This window comes from Thamnophis elegans, chromosome 4, assembly GCF_009769535.1.
Source record: "Thamnophis elegans isolate rThaEle1 chromosome 4, rThaEle1.pri, whole genome shotgun sequence".
Lineage (NCBI taxonomy): Eukaryota > Metazoa > Chordata > Lepidosauria > Squamata > Colubridae > Thamnophis > Thamnophis elegans.
Window position 1 is genome coordinate 118,830,467 of NC_045544.1, and position 19,427 is coordinate 118,849,893.

Consider the following 19,427-nt stretch of genomic DNA (forward strand, 5'->3'; position numbering starts at 1 on the left):
GGGAAAGCAAAGCTGGCTGAGGAATTCTGGGAATTAAAGTCCACGAGTCTTAAAGTTGCCAAGGTTGGAGACCCCTGCTCTGGCTGAGCTGTGTTTTTGAACATGGCTAAACCTATAGAAGCCTTGCAGGTAGCGCACAGAGCAGTAACGAGATTTATTTCGCGGGATGCTCTCCTCAAACCTTTTTTTGCTCCCTCATTTACCCCTCCTTTCAGTCACGTCATGTCGGCGCCTTGACGCAAATCGCGACTCCTCGCGCGTCCGCCCGTCTCCCATTGCGCGCGCGAGGCAAACCGGCCTCCCCCACTCCCCCCCCCCCAATCCCCTTCGTTATCCTCTCCTCGCAACCCTAAGGCCCCCTAGTGGCTGTCCAGGTGCAACGCGCCCCTCTCTCGCCACCCGGCTCCCCAGCGTAGGTGGTCAAGATGGCGGCCGGAGTGCTGCTGCGGGGGAGCGGGGGCTGCCTCCGCCGTGGCCCCTGCCCTGCACAGGGGGCCCCTTTCCGTCTTTTCTACCTCAGGTGAGCGAAGCTGCAGGAAGGGGAGGGAAGCGTGTCCCGCGCGCACCTCTCTCCTCTCTCCACTGCCGCCGCCGTCATCCTCAAGGTCACGGGCAAGTCAGGTGGTTTCTAAGAGCTCCCCGTTTCCTTCGTTCTGGGCACTTGCGGGGGAGGGAAAAGCAGAGCACCAGCCCCGTGCAGAGAATAGCGTCCATGGACGCGGACGGGGCTTGATAGAGCGCCCAGGGTGGATCTGTGTAACCCTTTTCAGATTCCTTATTATGCTCCCCCCACATCTAATAATGTCCCAGTGGTTGGTTTCTTGCAACACGCATGCGCACTGGAAGAGTTTGGCTTGTGGGGGGGGGGTTGTTGGGTAAACCCCCGACAGTTTATGGGTCAGGGTAGAGGAGGATGGGATGATTTAGTCATCGTGTGAAAGGATGTCCCGTTCATGCCCTCTGCCCATGGAACCTAGTTTGTCACTTCTCAAAATCCCCATAATTAAGCCCCAGCAAACAAAGTTTTGAGACTCCCGCCGCATCCCATATTATAGGAACACTCCTCTTTATTTCAATGTGTCCATTTGTGTTCTTATTAAATTGTAAGTGACTTTGGAGATCTTTATGATTGGTTGTTAAGTATCCTCGGGACGAAGTGGCTCAGTGGCTAAGACACTGAGCTTGTCGATCAGAAAGGTCAGCAGTTCGGGGTTCAAATCTCTAGCACCTCGTAACGGAGTGAGCTCCAGGTACTTGTCCCAACTTCTGTCAACCTAGCAGATCGAAAGCATGTAAAAATGCAAGTAGAAAAATAGGAACCACCTGTCAGCCTCTGTTTGAAGACTTGTGGACTTCAACTTTGGTGGGAAGGTAACAGCGTTCCGTGTGCCTTCGGCGTTGAGTCATGCCGGCCACATGACCACGGAGACGTCTTCGGACAGCGCTGGCTCTTCGGCTTTGAAACGGAGATGAGCACCACCCCCTAGGTCAGGAACGACTAGAACATACATGTGAGGGGAGCCTTTACCTTCACCTTTTAAGTATCATCTAGCACAGTGTTTTTCAACCTTTTTGTGCAAAGGCACACTTTTTTCATGAAAAAAATCACGAGGCACACCACCATTAGAAAATGTTAAAAAAATTTAACTCTGTGCCTATATTGACTATATATAAAGTAATTTTCCCACGGCACACCTTACACTATGTCACGGCACACTAGTGTGCCGCGGCACAGTGGTTGAAAAACACTGGTCTAGCAATAGTAGTTGGATAATATACGACAAGCCTGTCACTTCCGTAAATGCTATGTAAAGTAACTTGCAACTGTAAACTTTTCTTTTTCCTGCTTTCACTTGCCATCCACTGGCTAATTCTTTCCTAGTATGCTATACTAGAAAGAGACAAAAGCCTGGTGTAAATATATTAATATAATTTTTATCAGCCATTCCCTCTTCATTTATCTGCCTCTTCACTTCATGTGTGAAGCCCATCGACTACCTCCCTGCCCTTGAATTGACTCTTCTCCAATTACTTTATTTAACAGTGGTATATGCCACCAACCCCTCCCCCCTGGATTTTATGTAGCACGGACAGGTTAGACTTTGTGCAAAATGTCTATGGAGAATCTCAGTCATGCAGGTCATGATTGTCCCAAAGGAGCTGAAGAAACATCTTGAATATGAAACCTCTTCAAAGAAAAACCAGAAAGTCCAGTTGGCTCTTGAAAAATGCACCATTGTGCAAAAATAAAAAAAATAATGGACACAAGGAGTTATCAAACAGGAGCAGAGTAAAAACAACATTCTCAGGTTTATTTCATCACAGATCTCATTGAGTGGGAGACAGCTGAGCATTGAAAGGTTTCAGGATATCTCAGAAGGATTTAGCAAAAAAGAAGGCTTTTAGTACATTGCAGATGTTAATAAGGTACATGTAATTGACCCCCACCATGGAACTTTCATCTGCAAAACTTCCTTATCTTCCCCTCTCTTGACTCACCCAATGCATTTAAATTCCTCATGAATCATATCACTTTGCATATGATCAAGTGAGCTTTTTCCCAAGAGATCTTACCATTTAAATAACATTGTCAATTTCAAACACGGGCTATTGGATACTTTCTGAATTTTATTTACCAGAACGATACAATGCAGGTGGTCCTCAGAGTACGGCCACAATTGAGTCCCAAATTTCTATTATTAAACAAGGCAGTTGTTAAGTGAAGTTTGCCCTGATTTATGACCTTTTTGTCATTGTTGTTAGGCAAATCACTGCAGTAGTTAAGTGAGTCATGCTGTCATTAAGCGAATCTGGCTTCCCCCATTGATTTTGTTTGTTGGAAACCAGTTAGAAGATTACAAATCACATGACCCTGGGACGATGCAACTGTCATAATACATGTCGGTTGCCAAGTGCCCACAGTTTGATCAAGTGCCCATGGCAATATTACAACAGTCCTAAGTGTGAAAACCAGTCATAAGTCAGTTATTTCAGTGCCATTGTAACTTCCAATGGTCACTAAACAAATGGTTGTAAATCTAGGACAACTTGTGCAAATTCTACATGTGAAGCTTATGGGATGTCTTGGATTAGGCACCATATTAATCCAATCCAATCCAATCAACATTGCCCAGTATATATGGGTCCAATTCCTTCCCAAAATCCCTTTTAAAGCCATTTATGTCATGGGACCGGTTACCCAAGCAATATCTTGTCCCAATTGTATTGTTTTGTGCCACCCAGTCAGGCAGGGAGGATATCTTGTGGTTAAAGAGTTTCACCTGGTAGGTTCCAGGAAGAATTTCACTTGGCAGGTTCTCTGCCATTGCTCTCACACACACACCCTTTGGAAAACCTTATCCCCAAGGGTGTGTTGAGCCCACACTCTCCTGGCTTTCAAAAAGATTGTTAAAACCTGGCTCTGCTGATTGGCCTGGGAGTCGAAGAGTGTTAGACAACCCTGGAGATTGTTGGCTTCATGAGAGTGTGCTCCATCTTTTTAACATTTAAGACATTAATCCTATTTTTTAATTCTGTTCTGTTCTTATCTACGCTTTTATATTTTGTAACTAGCTAACCAGAGTCACTCAGGTGAGATGGGCAATATAGAAATGGCATGGATGGATGGATGGATGGATGGATGGATGGATGGATGGATGGATGGATGGATAAAATATGCATCATATGGTGGTTGTGGGGGGAAATGGGGAGAAAAACCAAATGGCTGAGAACCTTGGGGGATATATAAAAATAATAAATAAAAATCTATATCAGAACTCTTCCCTGTCCTTTACATCCCATATCCTTAAAATTCATAGCCATCCACACCAAGTCTCTTTCAAATGTAGGTTTCAACTCTTTTATGCTCTTTGGATCTAGATACTTTTCTGTTTCAGTGCATCTTTCTAATTTTCCATCTGTAGGGTTTTCCCCAACCTGGTTCTCCCAAATATGTTATCCCGGTCAAAAAAATGTTTAGCTTTGAGAGAGAATTGTTACCAAGGTGTAAAAATATATATACTTTTACATTATTTTATTCTCTATATTTTCACTTTTAAGAAATAAGGGAAACATAATCCCTTATCCATATCTATTAATCATAGCTGTTCAGTGTCTCCTTTTACCACAAGATGGACAGCATATAAATTTGATAAATAAAAATAAATAAATTCACACTGGGATCATTCAGAATGCACTCAAGGAAGTAACTGAAACAACGAGATGATCCAAGCTATTCTTTATTGGAAAGAGTGAGTCATCAAACCCCTCTTTTAGAGGCCCCGATGTAAGGTTAATGTGAACAGGTTACTCATGTATAGCATATACGTATGAGTGCAGTAAACACTTTGAAGGAATGACAGAGGCTAGTGTTTGGTAACAAAGGCTAGATAAAAATATTCTGACTGAGCTACTAAATCCAGAGTGTAGAAGGCACTATGTAAAGATGCTCTGGTATGCATTGTTTATACTTTGTTAAAAAGCATGCCTGATAAGGATGTACAGGTAATTCAAACGTCCTTGAGATGTGCTAGTTTCCTAGGAAACAGGACTTTCTTGCAAATCAAACAATGAGGCCCTGGAATTCTTATTGTATTATCCACTTCTATTGTATGATTCACTGCTACCCAATTAAGTTTAACCATTTGTGACATGAATTAAGAAGCAAGAGTGGTACTTACATGAGATTACTATTTGTGGCTGTACTTATATTACTTACCTTGTAGATAGTTGATAAATTGCAATTGTTTTTTAAAAAATCTGAATGATACTTTTTCATCATTTATGTTGGCAGTTCTGATTATGACTACATGCCATCAAATCATTTTTGAATCTTTGTAACCACAGAGATTCTCTCTGTCCTATCTGGCCTTGATTAAAAATCTGTCTAATATCACCACATTAATTACAGAAGATTTCTTTAAAATTGTGCTTTCTCTTTTTACCAAAATAAAGAATATTGATAAAAGATTTAAAAACAGAAGAATATAGTGGTAAACATTTAAAAAAATAAATGTGTATCTTTTATCTGTGTTGCATGCATATAAGCTTATCCACAATTAAATATATATAAATATATTTTTGCTTAAAAAGACATTTGTACAAAAATAAATGCAATGTTGGGAATTAACTATGAACATAATTTATATATTTATTCTTTGACCATTTCCTGCAGGGGCTTTACCTTATCACATAACCAATCTGGAGAAGATAGTTGGTTGAAATCACTGTTTGTCCGCAAGGTTGATCCCAGGAAAGATGCTCACTCCAACCTCTTAGCCAAAAAGGAGACTAGCAGCCTTTATAAATTGCAGTGTGAGCATCTATTTCTATATTTAATATTTTTCTATTAGAGTTTGTGTCTTACTCTCAACCTTTTAACATTAATGTTTGATGTTTCAGTTCACAATGTCAAACCGGAATGTCTAGACTCCTACAACAAACTTTGGTAAGTCCTGATATCCAGCTAGATGCTTTCAATTCCATGTATCAGACTCTAAATCTAAAATATATTTACTTACAGCCAATTTTATGAACTCAGTAAGACTTCTAGGTAAACACACATATGATTGAGCAAACACTTCATCTGCTCACTTGAAAGGAGCAAGTATAAGTTATCTCAGGTTATAAAATGGATAGTATTTGAACTCTGTGTTGAAACAGTTCACACACAAAAAAATAGTACAACAAAGAGCTAGAACCTTTTCCCCATATGCATTTTTGTACATATAGATTTTTGCACACTGTTGTTCAGCATTGTACCACTTCATTCTGCTGAATGTGTAAAAGTCATAATTATGCTATTAAATATGAGAAATATCCACTTATTAACTATGCAGAAATACTCTTGAAGTTCTCTTCTTAAAAGCAAGAATAGTGCAAGTTTTCCTTTGCCAAGGCAAATATAGAAAACGTCAAGTGATTTTAAAGTATCTAAATTTTCACAAGGATCCTTAGTATTGATGTTGTATGAAGATGCTGTGGAGAGATCTCTTAGAAATTTAACAGAATAACATTTGGAAGGGATCTCAGAGGTCTTCTAGTCCAACCTCCTGCTCCAGCAGAAAGCCCTATACCATTTCAGACAAATTGTTGTCCAATCTCTTCTTTAAAATCTCTAGAGTGATTTTTCACCACATCATGAAAATGCAATTTTGAGGAGGATTCAGTCCAGATTGTATGTGTGGAATACTGATAGATAATAAAAATGTTAGTGACAATCAACTGTCACCAATACTATAAATACTTCGGAAAGTGAAGTCGATAGCATGCAGCTTATATGCATTCCTTGTGTTTTTGTTTTTAATCAGTGAAAAAATTCTGCCAAAGATCCATGAAGGGAAGGAGTATCCATGTACATTGGTGGGGACGTGGAACACGTGGTACGGAGAGCAAGATCAGGCTGGTAGGAGATAAGACATTTAGCAGAATGCAAAATTACTCCAATGTTTGCAAGAGATGTTTTGTTCCAATCTGGATGTGAAGTTACAAAGGGTGGGTGAGGAAAAAACAAATCTACTGTACAAAGTAGATTAACAGAGGGCTGATTACAGAGAGCTGATCAAGTCCTGCAGGGGTCTAAGAAAGAAAAAATACTGACTCAGCAAAATTCAAATGCTCTCTGGAACACTTATATCTGATGCAGCAGATGGAACCAACCTATGTCTCTCCAGTAAGAAAAGAGAACTTAAATATGTGTCTTTTGATTTCAGTACATCTCTGGCGATATGAGGGTGGCTATCCAGCCCTTACAGAAGTCATGAGTAAACTTCGAGATGATAAGGTAAAACTGAGTGATTTCTATCAATACTTTCTAACATTTTTGGTAACTTCTGGCCTGGAGTTTCCTTTCTTCTCATGAAGAGAAAGGATCTTGCTCCTGTTTTAGTCTGGATATTTTGCAGATGACTTTGCTCAGTGGCTTGTCCCCCGTCGTTGTCCCCATGCCCCCATCCCTGTAAAAATAAACAGGGCTATATCAGAGAGAAAAATGAAAAAGGCTGCTTATGATTGATGATATATGGAAAAAAAATGGCCATATGGCCTTCGAGCTTGAAAATAGCTGCTTGAGGGTCCCTTAGTCTAATGGAATATAGTCCTCTCAGGATGCTTTGCCATGAAAACTCAGCTCCTCTTATGTACTTTTATTTGCAAGGTTCTCTAATTGTCTACTGTAACATTATCAGACATAGACCAGTTTCTGACATGTTTCTGTAAGCTGACTATCTCTTCCAAGAATTTGTGTCTCTGGGACGCTGCTATAATATTGTTAGTGAAGAATTATATTTTAGAAAAGTTTTCTGCAGCTTCATCACCAGATATTAGTGGCTCAGTTTTGTTGGGAGCTATACCTCATTATGGGATGCGGTGGCTCAGTGGCTAAGATGCTGAGCTTATTGATCAGAAAGGTGGGCATTTCAGCGCTTCGAATCCTTAGCACTACGTAATGGAGTGAGCTCCTGTTACTTCTCCCAGCTTCTGCCAACCTAGCAGTTCGAAAGCATGTAAAAATGCAAGTAGAAAAAATAGGAACCACCTTTGGTGGGAAGGTAACAGCGTTCTGTACACTTCGGCATTTAGTCACGCCAGCCACATGACCATGGAGATGTCTTTGGACAACGCTGGCTCTTTGGCTTTGAAACGGATATGAGCACCGCACCTAGAATCGGGAATGACTAGCACATATGTGCGAGGGGAACCTTTACCTTATACCTCATTATCCAGTTTTACAAAAATGGAGAGCTCTCCTTATTTCTAATGTTACAGCAACTTTTATACTATTTAAGAAAAAGATGAGTGGTTTTTATATTAATATACCACAGTTTTATAACGAAATAAAATTGTCTGTCTTACTGCTTGGCCTTAATTAAAGTTACATGCTTTAATCCAGTCTTATTCAATCTGGTGCTCTCTACATGTGTTGGCTTTCAGTTCCTGGAATCACTATTGAATGTGCTGACAAGAGATTCTAGGAGCTGAAGCCAAATACATTTAAATTACACCAGGTAAGGAAAAGGTACTTTAAAGACTATAACATTTTTCAATTATATGAGATCTCTTTTTATTCTCACACTTCTCCTTCTCTCTCTTGGCTTTCACATGATTAGCTTATGTATTTTTGAATAATTCAGTACCTCAAATTTTATATAAAGTAAGATTTATTCAAATAGTATTTACATTATCATTGACAGGTCTAGAGTTCGGTATCTATTAGGAATCACTCATATTCATCCATCCATCCATTTTCTATAGCCACCCAACTACACCAAGTGACTCTGGTTAGCTTACAGTTCTAAAAGTATAAAACAATTTAACAAACATTAAAACAAGAAAAAGGCATCTACAAAAAAAAATACAAATAGCAATCATTATGATTAATCAACTAATGGTGAAGCCAAGTGACAAGACTCTTAAAACATTCCAAGGCCAGGTACATAGCCATGTTTAAAGCTTTGGGAAAAGCCAACAAGTTTGGGGCATTTGCTATTTTTCCATTATTGAATTATGAATATTTAAAGAGAATCTGGATAAATTCTTTTTAAAATATAATGGCTTTTCACAATACCCTTAAGGAATCCAATTTGTTGTTATTGTTGTTGTTTAGGAATTTACAGAGTTTCGCAAAGCAAGAGGAAACATGCTTCTGTCCCGCAAGAATCAGTTGCTCTTGGAGTTCAGCTTTTGGAATGAGCCTACTTTCAGGCCAGGACCCAACATCTATGAATTAAGGTCTTACCAATTACGTGTGAGTGGGCTTTTTTCCACAGGTATAAAATTTGCATGACTTATTTTTTAAAAACACTTAAAGAAGAAGCATAGGTGCTTTCAGTACAACCTCAGGACTTAGCCTGCATCTTATTGGATTAACAGTAGTTAATTACTCAGAAATAATGTCTTAAGATTGCATACTTGTGGAAGTTTATTCAGATAATACAACTGATAGACAAAAATGGCAATTTGGTTCTTGATAGAAATGCCTAACTAGAGTACCATTATTGCCTAAGTTTATTTGTTTTCTGCTGAAAATTCTATTTTTTGACAATAGGGTCATTTGGGGTGTGTGTGAAGTAAGCACTTCAACTGTTAACAGCGTTATGTCATTGTTCTTAATGTTGCTTTTGAAAAGAAACTGAAACTGGAATTGGTAGGCTAAAACAAAGTAATTAGAAACCGGGGTATTAATTCTTAGCTTGTAGGTGATAAGAAGAAGCCATTTTTAGATCTAATGATATATTTTGTTTGTTTTCAGCCTGGAACAATGATTGAATGGGGCAACTACTGGTAAGAGCCATACTGTGTTGAAGATGGCGCTGTAGGTTGCAGTATAAATTTATAGGCTGCTTCCAGGGGTTGGAAGAAAATTAATAAAAACATAAATAATAGTGCAAGACTAATTAGTCTCATTTAATGCAATATTCTATTTCCCAAATACCTGTTGAGATGATTATGAATATGATTGTCCCATTCAACCTTAGCATCTTTCATTATTGTAAATAGCTCAAAAAAAAAGAACTATCAAGAGCCTTCATATATATTTATCCTGCTCATTCCTCCTTATCTGACTCTGTTAACCCAGAAGGGCAAGCATCTTTATGGTAAAGAAACCCCTACTAGGAAAAATAAAGGTGTATGTTACAAAATGAAAATAAGAGAAGAATTTTCCAGCTTTTTAGGAATAAAACTTGTGCATAAACATAGTTGGTATAAATACTGACAAGTATAAATCATGCTTATAATGCGATTTATATCTTTTATTTTTAGATGTGCTGAATTTTACGACTAGGTTGAGCCTCAGATTCTCCCCTGCAAAATGAGAAGAGTAGAAGCTTGCTTTGGTTGAATTGATTGTAAATATATATAAAATAAGTTATGTAGCACTGCCACATCAAGCGAATAATTATTTTGGATAACATCCTCTTTAGTAGTATTGGCCATTAAAAATTTTTTTTATTTAAAAGAAAAGGAAGAATTTATTCAAGACACATTCATACTCTCATTCCATTTTTTTCCAGTTCAAGATCACATTAATATGGATCATTAGGCAAATTCACTTTTATCTGACTTTCTATATAAAATGACAAGTCCATTATCTTAGGACAGGCTAATTAACCCTAGACTCAGAACTTCCATCGAAAACCACATATTAAAGGAAAATCTTTGTGTGAAGCAGCTGCTGGAATCCTGAGAATAAGGAACTTTGGCTTGTCATCATAAACTGTATTGTTTAAAACTGTCTAATTTAGTATAAGGCAGTTTGATATGAAGTAACATGATTGAGGACAGAACTGGAGAATATAAAGAAGTTGTTGAATGACAAATAACCATCCTGAGCCCTACGGATAATGACAGCATCTAAAGGGCATTTCCTGGATCCTGGCTCTTGGCAAATTGAATTAGTGTCTGCAAAGCCCAATTTCAAAACCTTTAAATTCTGAAGGGGTCCCAAAAAAGTTTCCGGTTCCTGTTTTACAAATCAAGGGGATTGCCTGGGCAGATTTGTTTTAATAAATTATATAATAAGGCAACCAGAGTTTGATTTAAGATGGGTGACTTTCCAAATGTTTTAAATAAATAAAAAATGGTTGTAAAATCATTAATGGATTCAAGATACTCTTTATATTATAAGTAACCTACATAAAGCTGAATTACTCCTTGGTGCTGTAATCCAAACATTGCTGTTGGCTTCAGGTCTTCCAAGCTACTTCTATTGCTCTAAATATTATTTATAGCAACATGTGGCTCTGCAATCTGTTGCTTATTGCTGTGATTGAACTATGACGCAGCATTTATGTCAACTGCAGCATTAGGTTTGTAAACTATCATCTTCCTTCCTTTCAGGGCCCGGGCTATTCGTATCCGGCAGGATGATAAAGAAGCTGTTGGTGGATTTTTCTCACAGATTGGGCAGTTATACATGGTCCATCATCTTTGGGGTAGGACTTGACTTCACTGTTATCTTCTAGGCCAGTGTTGGCGAACCTTTTCAACACCAAGTGCCAAAATGGGAGCACATGTGCGTGAGCATGCCAGAAACCAAAAGAGCAGCAGAAACTGGAAGAACATGCATGCACCAGGCAGCTGCTTTTCCAGTTTCTGGCATGCATGCGTGAAGAACAGCTGGCCGGTGTGCATGCACACTCTGGAAACTGGAAGACCAGCTGTCCAGTGTGCATGCGCACGCCAGGAAGACGATCTTCCATTTTCAAATGCACACCGGCTAATTGGTCTTTATGCGTGCATGTGCATCAGATGGAATTCGGACGTGCAGCCGCCCAGTGCACAAATGCGCACAGGGCAGCTATTCTTCCAGTTTCCGGCATTCCCGCATGGGTTAAGGCCAGCTGGCCAGCGTGCCGGAACCCGGAAGAAGAACAGACGATGGCTCGCGTGCCCAGAGAGATGGCTCTGTGTGCCACTTCCAGCACACGTGCCATAGGTTCGCCATCACAACTCTAGGTCATGTGTGTCTAATTCCAGTTGGCTTAAAGGCCATGTCAAGGCCCACAATGTGGACATGTTTTAATTTGGGGGTGGTTTGAGAGATTAATTACAGAGTTGGAAGGGACCTTGGAGGACTTTTAATTCAATCCCCTGCTCAAGCAGGAGACTCTATATCATTCGAGAGAAGTGGCTGTCCAGTCACTTCCTAAAAGCCTCCAGTTATGGCGCACCCACAACTTCTGAAGGCAAGCCATTCCACTGATTAATTGTCCTCACTATTAGGTAATGTTTCCTTAGTTCTAGCTTGCTTCTCTCCTTGATTAGTTTCCATCCATTGTTTCTTGTCCTGACTTCGGGTGCTTTGGAGAATAGGTTGACCTCCTCTTTGTCAGCCCAAACATAAGAGCAAATTCAACTATTATTTGTATTCTTTTAATGTTCCTTTGGAGAATGTGGATGTTGTTCATGTTAAAATGGCGATACTCATTATTTTCTTCTCCCATATTCTGAGCCATTCCCTGGCCTCCATGGCACCACACTACTTTTCTTTTCTAGATCGCTAAGAGTTCTTCAACATGAAGTGTTGGAGTGTCCTGGGCCATCTGCCTAGGAAGTCAGCTTTGCTTTTCTGTTAAAAGCTAAATCACTCTGAAGTGCTCTTGGCCATCCTGAAAGAATGAAAAATAAAATGAACAGCCAGTATCAGGAGGATATATGCCAAATGGTACATTGACAACTTGTAGTTGTCACATTGCCAAGCCTTGAATGGCATTTTGTTGTAATTAAAACTTATTGTTGGCTATCGCATCACTGAAGCTACAAATCTTTTTTTCTACCAATACTTGCAGCTTACAAAGACCTGCAGACGAGAGAAGACATAAGGAATTCTGCCTGGCACAAGCCTGGATGGGATGAGCTCGTGTATTATACAGGTAACACTTTAAAGCTCACAGCTCCTGCTTGCATAGCATGTGGAAGCCATGGCCAGAGGTGCCTATGCTGGTGCCCCAATTTGCAGCCTGACATGGTACAGAGAAGCTGGCTACAGTAACTCAGAGACAACTCTGGGTAGCTTACAAATATTAAATACCCTGGGGTGCGTCAATATTCCTTGTATCAGGCTGCTTTTAAGATTGAGCTGCGGTGGCACAGTGGTTAGAGTGCAGTACTGCAGGCTACTTCGGCTGACTGCCAACTGACTGCAGTTTGGCAGTTCAAATCTCACCAGGCTCAAGGTTGACTCAGCCTTCCATCCTTCCAAAGTGGGTAAAATGAGGGCCCAGATTGTTGGGGACAATAGGCTGACTCTGTAAACCGCTTAAGGGCTGTAAAGCGGTACATAAGTCTAAGGGCTATTGCTATTGCGTTTAAAGATTACCCAGAAACTCCCAAATGCTCCAGAGTGAAGAGGCCCACATACTTATTGGCTCCTGGAGATGAGAGAGATTTTTCCAATTTGTGGACCCTGCACTGATGGCTGATTGGCTTTCTAGGTGCACATGAGGCTCTGATTTAGACCTATAAAGCCTTTTCTGACCCAGCATGTTGTATCTACGAGACTCTGTGTTTCACCCGGTGTCAGTTCAGCCTATTAGAACTTTCAGGGAGAAATTGCTCATAATCCCTCATTTCGGAGAGATTTAGGAAGAGAGGCTGAAGGGACTGCTGTTCTATGGCAGTGTCACACTTCAGAACAGTCTCCTTGCTGGAATAATTCTATGCTCGGAACTCTCTTTGATGGCATTCGCTTAAACAGATATGATAAACACCCCCACCCCCCTGTTCTTATCAGTTGTTACCACTTGCTTGTGTAATTCTGGATGGCCCCTCTTGGGATTTTCATATTGCAACTTGCTTTATATTTTGTTTAAGCCTCTCAGAGGCATTAGATATCAATAGGGTAAAAATTTGGTGAATGAATGAATGAATAAATAAATACATACATACATACATACATAAATACTCATGTAAGATATTGTGGCCCTGAAACTTTTTAGCTTTCTCTCTTAGTTGTTCCATCTTTAGATACAGATTATCTTTTCCCAGTACCCATGATCCTCGAGACTAGGCTGACAGATGGCTAACTGGAAAGTTTGAGTTCAGGGTAGTTTTTGGGTTGGAAAGTGAATATAAGATTAGCAAGCATTTCGGACTATATTTCTATATTTATTTAAATGTGATGAGGATTAAACAATAATGTTTTCTACTGGAGATAGATGCTGGGATCAGCAAAGTTAGGGATTTTTGAGGACAATGTCAGCAACAATGTTCATCAGGTGTGGAGCTTGTTGTGTAGCCAGGGCTGAGAGTATGGGGTCTGAAGCTGCCAAGGCTGAAGACAGAGAGTTGGAGACCAGACACATTTTATTATCAAATCAAAGGGTGGCTTCTCTCCATTTCCAAAACGAGAAATGAGCGACATGAAATCTGAACAAGAAAAAGACCTGTTAAGATTAAAATCCTCAGGCTCTTATACTGTATGTAGAAAATTGGCTTGCTTAGACTCTGTAGTCAGTGATGTGCAATATTAGGGCTACGGGGTAAACAGATTACCTATCTGAGCCTTGTCCTTGACTTGTCTACTTCCAAGCCCAGCTAAGTTCCCCGGGGAATTTTTGCTGTGTCCAGATGCTGCTCTGATAAAGGAGGCCCTTTTGCTCAGGATTTCTAATTATTCTGTCTCCCTTTCCTTTTTTTATCTTCTTCTTGCCACTTTTTGTATCACTGTTTCTTAAACTCATCCCACTCTTGGCTCTGCCTCATGGGTTGCTCTTCTCCCTTATCAGGAGCAACATACTTTCTTTTTTCTAAAGTCTCAGAAGAGTTTCCAAATGCTGGGCATAACAAAGCTGCCATCACATGTCCTATCGGGATTTTCCCCACAGTGCATCTTTGTCCATGTAAAGCTGCTTAGAGCAGAGGCATGGGGGGGGGAGGGGTCAAGATTGTGGCCATAACTGCAAGAAGTGAAGCCCTGCTCTTTTTGTGAGTGTATCATACACCTGTGTAAAGGGGTGGTGTTTTAATTGTACACCTGCAACTGCTGTGTTGGGGTGCTGTTCTTTTTACCCTCTCCTTGCAGATGCTACTCACCTGGTTTTCTGCATACCTACAGATGTTAGGCGTGACTACAACTTTTTCTGGAACGCCTCCAACCACTTTTGAATATATATTTACAGTTGTGGTGGCTACTTTCACAGGCTCTTTGGGCTGCAGGAATGCACCTTGTATTTCCTCTGGCTACAGCAGTCATTCATTTTTCATGTGTCACATATATCACCTTATGTGTTTTTATTTCAGTGCCACTTATTCAGGAAATGGAATCCAGGATTATGATACCTTTGAAGATTTCTCCACTTCAATAAAGCTACTGGTCAGCCGATGCCTATGCATTGATATAAAGTGACTTTTTGGTTGTTTTTTTAGTTAATTTTGATGGCATGTGTTTGGCAGTGAAAACCTTGACGTCCCAAAGTATTATATACCGAGGCTGGTAAATGTTTTCTTCAGATCCTGCAGGAGCACTTAGAAATCCATGTGGAAGATTTGCAGGGTGACCATTTAAGTCTTAGCTTTCAACCATAGGACTGCAGATGCAGAAGCACTTGGACAGGCAGCAAATACTGATGGGAGCACACACGCTTCAGTGATAGTCGCATGAGCTTTAACCATTCAAACATCTGCATTTTATTATGGGGAGACAATTGAGCATTTTCGCCTTCATATCTTGCTTATTCAGCCTATTGGGCCTTATGGTACAAATCATTGCTGGGGAAAGCCTTCCTCCTTTTTTACACTTCTCCAGATTTGCGTAGAGGGCAAATGGCATGGTTGCTTTCTTCTTTCTAGGAAAAGTGTACTGTCACCTCAAGGATATTTGTTACCAGTTGCTCCTAAGAGCAAAGGGGCTTCCTGCAATACAAAGTCACCAATGTTCACTTAAAGACACTAGGAATGTAGCTGCAAAATTAGAATATCAAAAGGGGGAAAAAATCTTAAGTTTCTTAATATAGTTTGATCTGCAACTATCTGCAAGTTGCATCTGTCAGCCTTTACCCATCAGGAAGTCCCATTATGTTTAATAAGACCAATTTCCCAAAACAGTGAAGCTGTTGTCAATAGGGGAGAAGTGACGATTACGGTAAGTCTTCCTCTATTTTTCATTTTTCTTCAAGACCTTCCCTTTCTTGTTTTTTGTTGGAAACTATAAACTTAAATAGCAAAGTAAAGGCATTCATCCCCTGGCATCCCATCTGTAAATACTCCATCCTGATTGCTCTGTTTCAGTCAAGAGTCAGTGGCAAAAAGTTCCCCAGAATGTATTGTGGATGGCTGTGCAATTAGATGAGGTTCAAGCCATATGTCTTCAGCTTTGGGAAGGCGTTCAGTGTGACATATTTAGAGAATTCCCTAATCTATAGCATGAGAATCAGCTAAAGAAGGATCAGTATGTTAAAATATTTTACAAACACTCCTAGACTCACACAGTAAAGTAGGATATGGACAGATTTAAAAAACAAACAAAAACATTTCAATCGTGTGGGATTCTTTTGTAGATGGCAATTCAGAAAAGGTAATTAAAAGATTGCCTATTAAATTAGGCAAATTAATGTTTCTGCCATGTCTAATTGTCTGTTTTTGATTTTCTTTTAGAATAGATGGATTTTTTAATATGTGTGTATAATGTAGATACATTGAAGTGATTATCTTGTAAGTTGATGAATCAGTGTAATACACTGTTATCTATCATCTATGATGTATCCAACATTTCAGCGATTTTTGGCAAAACATAATAAAATCCTATTGATTTTCTCATATCATGGGCATTGTTCGAGCTTTACTGATTATTATTAGATATTGTTTCTTTTTGCTTGGAAACAGAATATAAAGTCTTACTGAATTTACTGAATTGAATTTACTTGTATAAGGTATTTTAATCTGATTTACGGAGCTGGGTTTTCTTTTCAAGACGTTTTGCTTCTGAGTTGAAGAAGCTTCTTGGATGAGAAGCGAAACGTCTTCAAAGATAAACAAGAAAATCCAGTTGCCTCTTGAAAAAAGCACCTTTGGGGAAACCTTGGAAGGAAAATCAAATCCCAAGAACCAGTCGGGAATGTGGATGTCTTCCCTTACATGAGTTTTGATATAAGGACTATTTTGTCTTGTACTTCAGGGATTTCTGTTTTCTCCTTTGAAGCTAGTTGAAACAACCTTCCTGCCTGGCTGTCCCCTATCCAACCTCAGCTGGAGGAATCTGGATTTATCTAAGGAATCTGAAGAGCAGGCTAGGGTACATGAAGTTAGTTGCAGCCTAGATTTTGTTTTATTTCATGGATTGAGATCCATAGATCAAATATTGCCAGTTATCAAGAGTAAAGTGGCAAATAGCATGTTTAATCTAGTCAACAGTGAATCAGTTTTAGCAGAAAAAGATACATCATCCCTTGACTTTTGTGCTACATATCTAGGCTTTGCTGACTTCTAGTGATCAACTGGATTTTTGCAACCCAGATGTAATAGGACTACTTAAATCAAGCTCCACTCCTGGTAATTTAATGTGTATATTTGTGTTGATTTCTTAGCAACAGAACTGGTTTCCCACTGCTTTCTTCCAACATGCTTTTTGACTTCACAATCTTGCTGTAACTCTGGGACTCTCTGTAATTTTCCATCCACGTCCTGTACTAACATGCCATGCCACAAAATACTAACTAAGGTGTAGTTAATTGCCTGGACCTGTGAGTGAGAGGCTGGCGGTTTCAAATGTTCTTGTCTAGAAGCCCATTGAATCTACACAATGTGGCCCTGTGTGTAGCAGTTTGGTAATTATTGCTGCTATCCAGCATCTTCCCTCTAATTCTAGTTTGAGAAAAAGAAGACTTACAGTATACAACCTGTAGTGCCTTTGTAGCAAATGAAATGTTTTTTTTAATGGAAATAAAGAATATATATAATGAACCTGGTAGTGTGAAGACATCCTTTAACCCTTTCCCTCCTTGGAAGATCTCACAAGTGATAAAATCAAACTTTATTTTTAAAAATAAAGTCACCAGAAATCTCTGAAAACTCAAAATGACAAAAAGCCATGCAATGTTCATGGCAGACCACTAGATGGTGTTAATCTACTCTAGCGATCATAGGCAAAAGATCCCCTTTGTTATACATTACTTCCAAATAAATTAATCAAGAAGCAAAATTAAAAAGTGAATATTGAACTAGAACGAGGAATTAGAATATATTTTCTAGGGCACTCAGAGAAAAGAAATTGAAATTAATTGCAACATATCATCAGAGCAGTTATTTCTTTCTTACAAATATCAGCAACCAATATCATTGATAGTATACCTATGTGAATAAAAAGTAATTCTGTCAGAAGAGCCTACCAAATGGGAGCTAGACAAGGCAGTGGCAGTAAAGGTCCTTTATCACTATCGCTGTCCTCAAAGTATGCTGATAAAGGAATTCCCACTTGTGGTTCAGAGACTGGGGCTAGATTACAGCTGATCCTCTACCTGCTTCTCTACTCCATCTTCAAAAAAGTGGTGCTTTGATCTTTCTAGGTAACCTTGAATTTTCCTTGCCAATCAAGACAGACACTGCTTTCCTTTGTCAAGCCCAGGCAGATCCACATTCAGTCAAAGCTTAATAGTGGCTGAGATATACTGACTTCCATACTTTGGATAAACTAGATCAGTAATTTTGAACCTTTTTGTAAAAGTGTGACAAAATTGTGTGTGCATGCGCTATTGTGCACACGTGTATGCCCACACCCACAAGTCAATGCATCCCGCCCACCTGCACGTGCGACCCCACCACATGTATGTATGCACAACCCCCGCCATGCGCATGACCAGAAGTTTGGAAACGATCTGTTTCTGGCTTCCGGAGGGCCTCCTGGGGGCCGGGGGAGGTTGTTTTCACCCTCCCCAGGCTTCAGGAAAACCTCCGGAGCCTGGGGAGGGTGAAAAAAAGACTGATCAGAACAGTCAGCAGTTCGACTCCCTACCGCCGAGTAACGGAGTGAGCTCCCATTACTTGTCCCAGCTTCTGACAACCTAGCAATTTGAAAGCATGTAAAAATACAAGTAGAAAAATTTGGTGGGAAGGTAATAGCATTCTGTGCGCCTTTGATGTTTAATCATGAGTTATGAGTTATGAAAGTTTATTTATATGCCGCCCTTTTCCCTGGGGGGACTCAGGGCGGCTTACAACTCGAAGGGGGGGGGAGACAAACATTTAACACGTAAAACAATACATAATTAAAAGCACAACATTCATACCATTCGGGTGGGTTACAGTCTTTAGCCCCAGGCCTGATGGGATAGCCAGATTTTAAGGGCTGTGCGGAAAGTCTGGAGGGTGGTGAGGGTACGAATCCCCACGGGGAGATCGTTCCATAGGGTCGGAGCTGCCACCGAGAAGGCTCTCCTCCGCGTAGTTGCCAGTCGGCATTGACCGGCAGATGGAACTCGGAGGAGGCCTAGTCTATGGGATCTAATCGGTCGCGTGGAGGTAATTGGCAGTAGGCGGTCTCTCAAGTACCCAGATCCACTACCATGAAATCATGTTGGCCATATGACCACGGAGATGTCTTCGGACAGCGCTGGCTCTTCGGCTGTGAAACAGAAACCCCCCTAGAGTCGGGAACGACTAGCACATATGTGCGAGGGGAACCTTTACCTTACCATTTCCTTAAGATGCCATTGCCTTTATCCTTTGGACTGGCAAATCCCTTCAAATCTAGAATTAACCTGCAAACATGGAATTCGTGCTAGGCGGTATCTGTCAATATGGCTTCCTATTTTTGTTTTTGCTCTTCAGTTGAAAAGGTGAAGGTTTGGTGTTGTGTCACCTGATCATTTCTCATCTAAGTGCTTCTGACATGTGTCCAGGCCTGTTCCCTGAGCCTGAATGTCAGCTGTTTGTTTTGTCTGTCAAACAGTGGAATTTTTTCATGGAAGCCCTTGAACTTTCTGACCAGCCAGTGG

General features: G+C 40.2%; 1 protein-coding gene across 1 annotated transcript; it reads left to right on the forward strand.

Annotated features, from left to right (window-relative positions):
- Nucleotides 1-339: 339 nt before the first annotated feature.
- NIPSNAP2 (nipsnap homolog 2) lies at nt 340-16,463 on the forward strand. Its single transcript, XM_032216458.1, has 10 exons — nt 340-520; nt 5,174-5,313; nt 5,401-5,446; nt 6,309-6,403; nt 6,711-6,781; nt 8,603-8,743; nt 9,248-9,279; nt 10,837-10,931; nt 12,288-12,371; nt 14,740-16,463. The coding sequence occupies exons 1-10, from the start codon at nt 426-428 to the stop codon at nt 14,802-14,804; spliced, it is 864 nt and encodes a 287-aa protein (XP_032072349.1). The 5' UTR covers nt 340-425; the 3' UTR covers nt 14,805-16,463.
- The last annotated feature ends 2,964 nt before the right edge of the window (nt 16,464-19,427 follow it).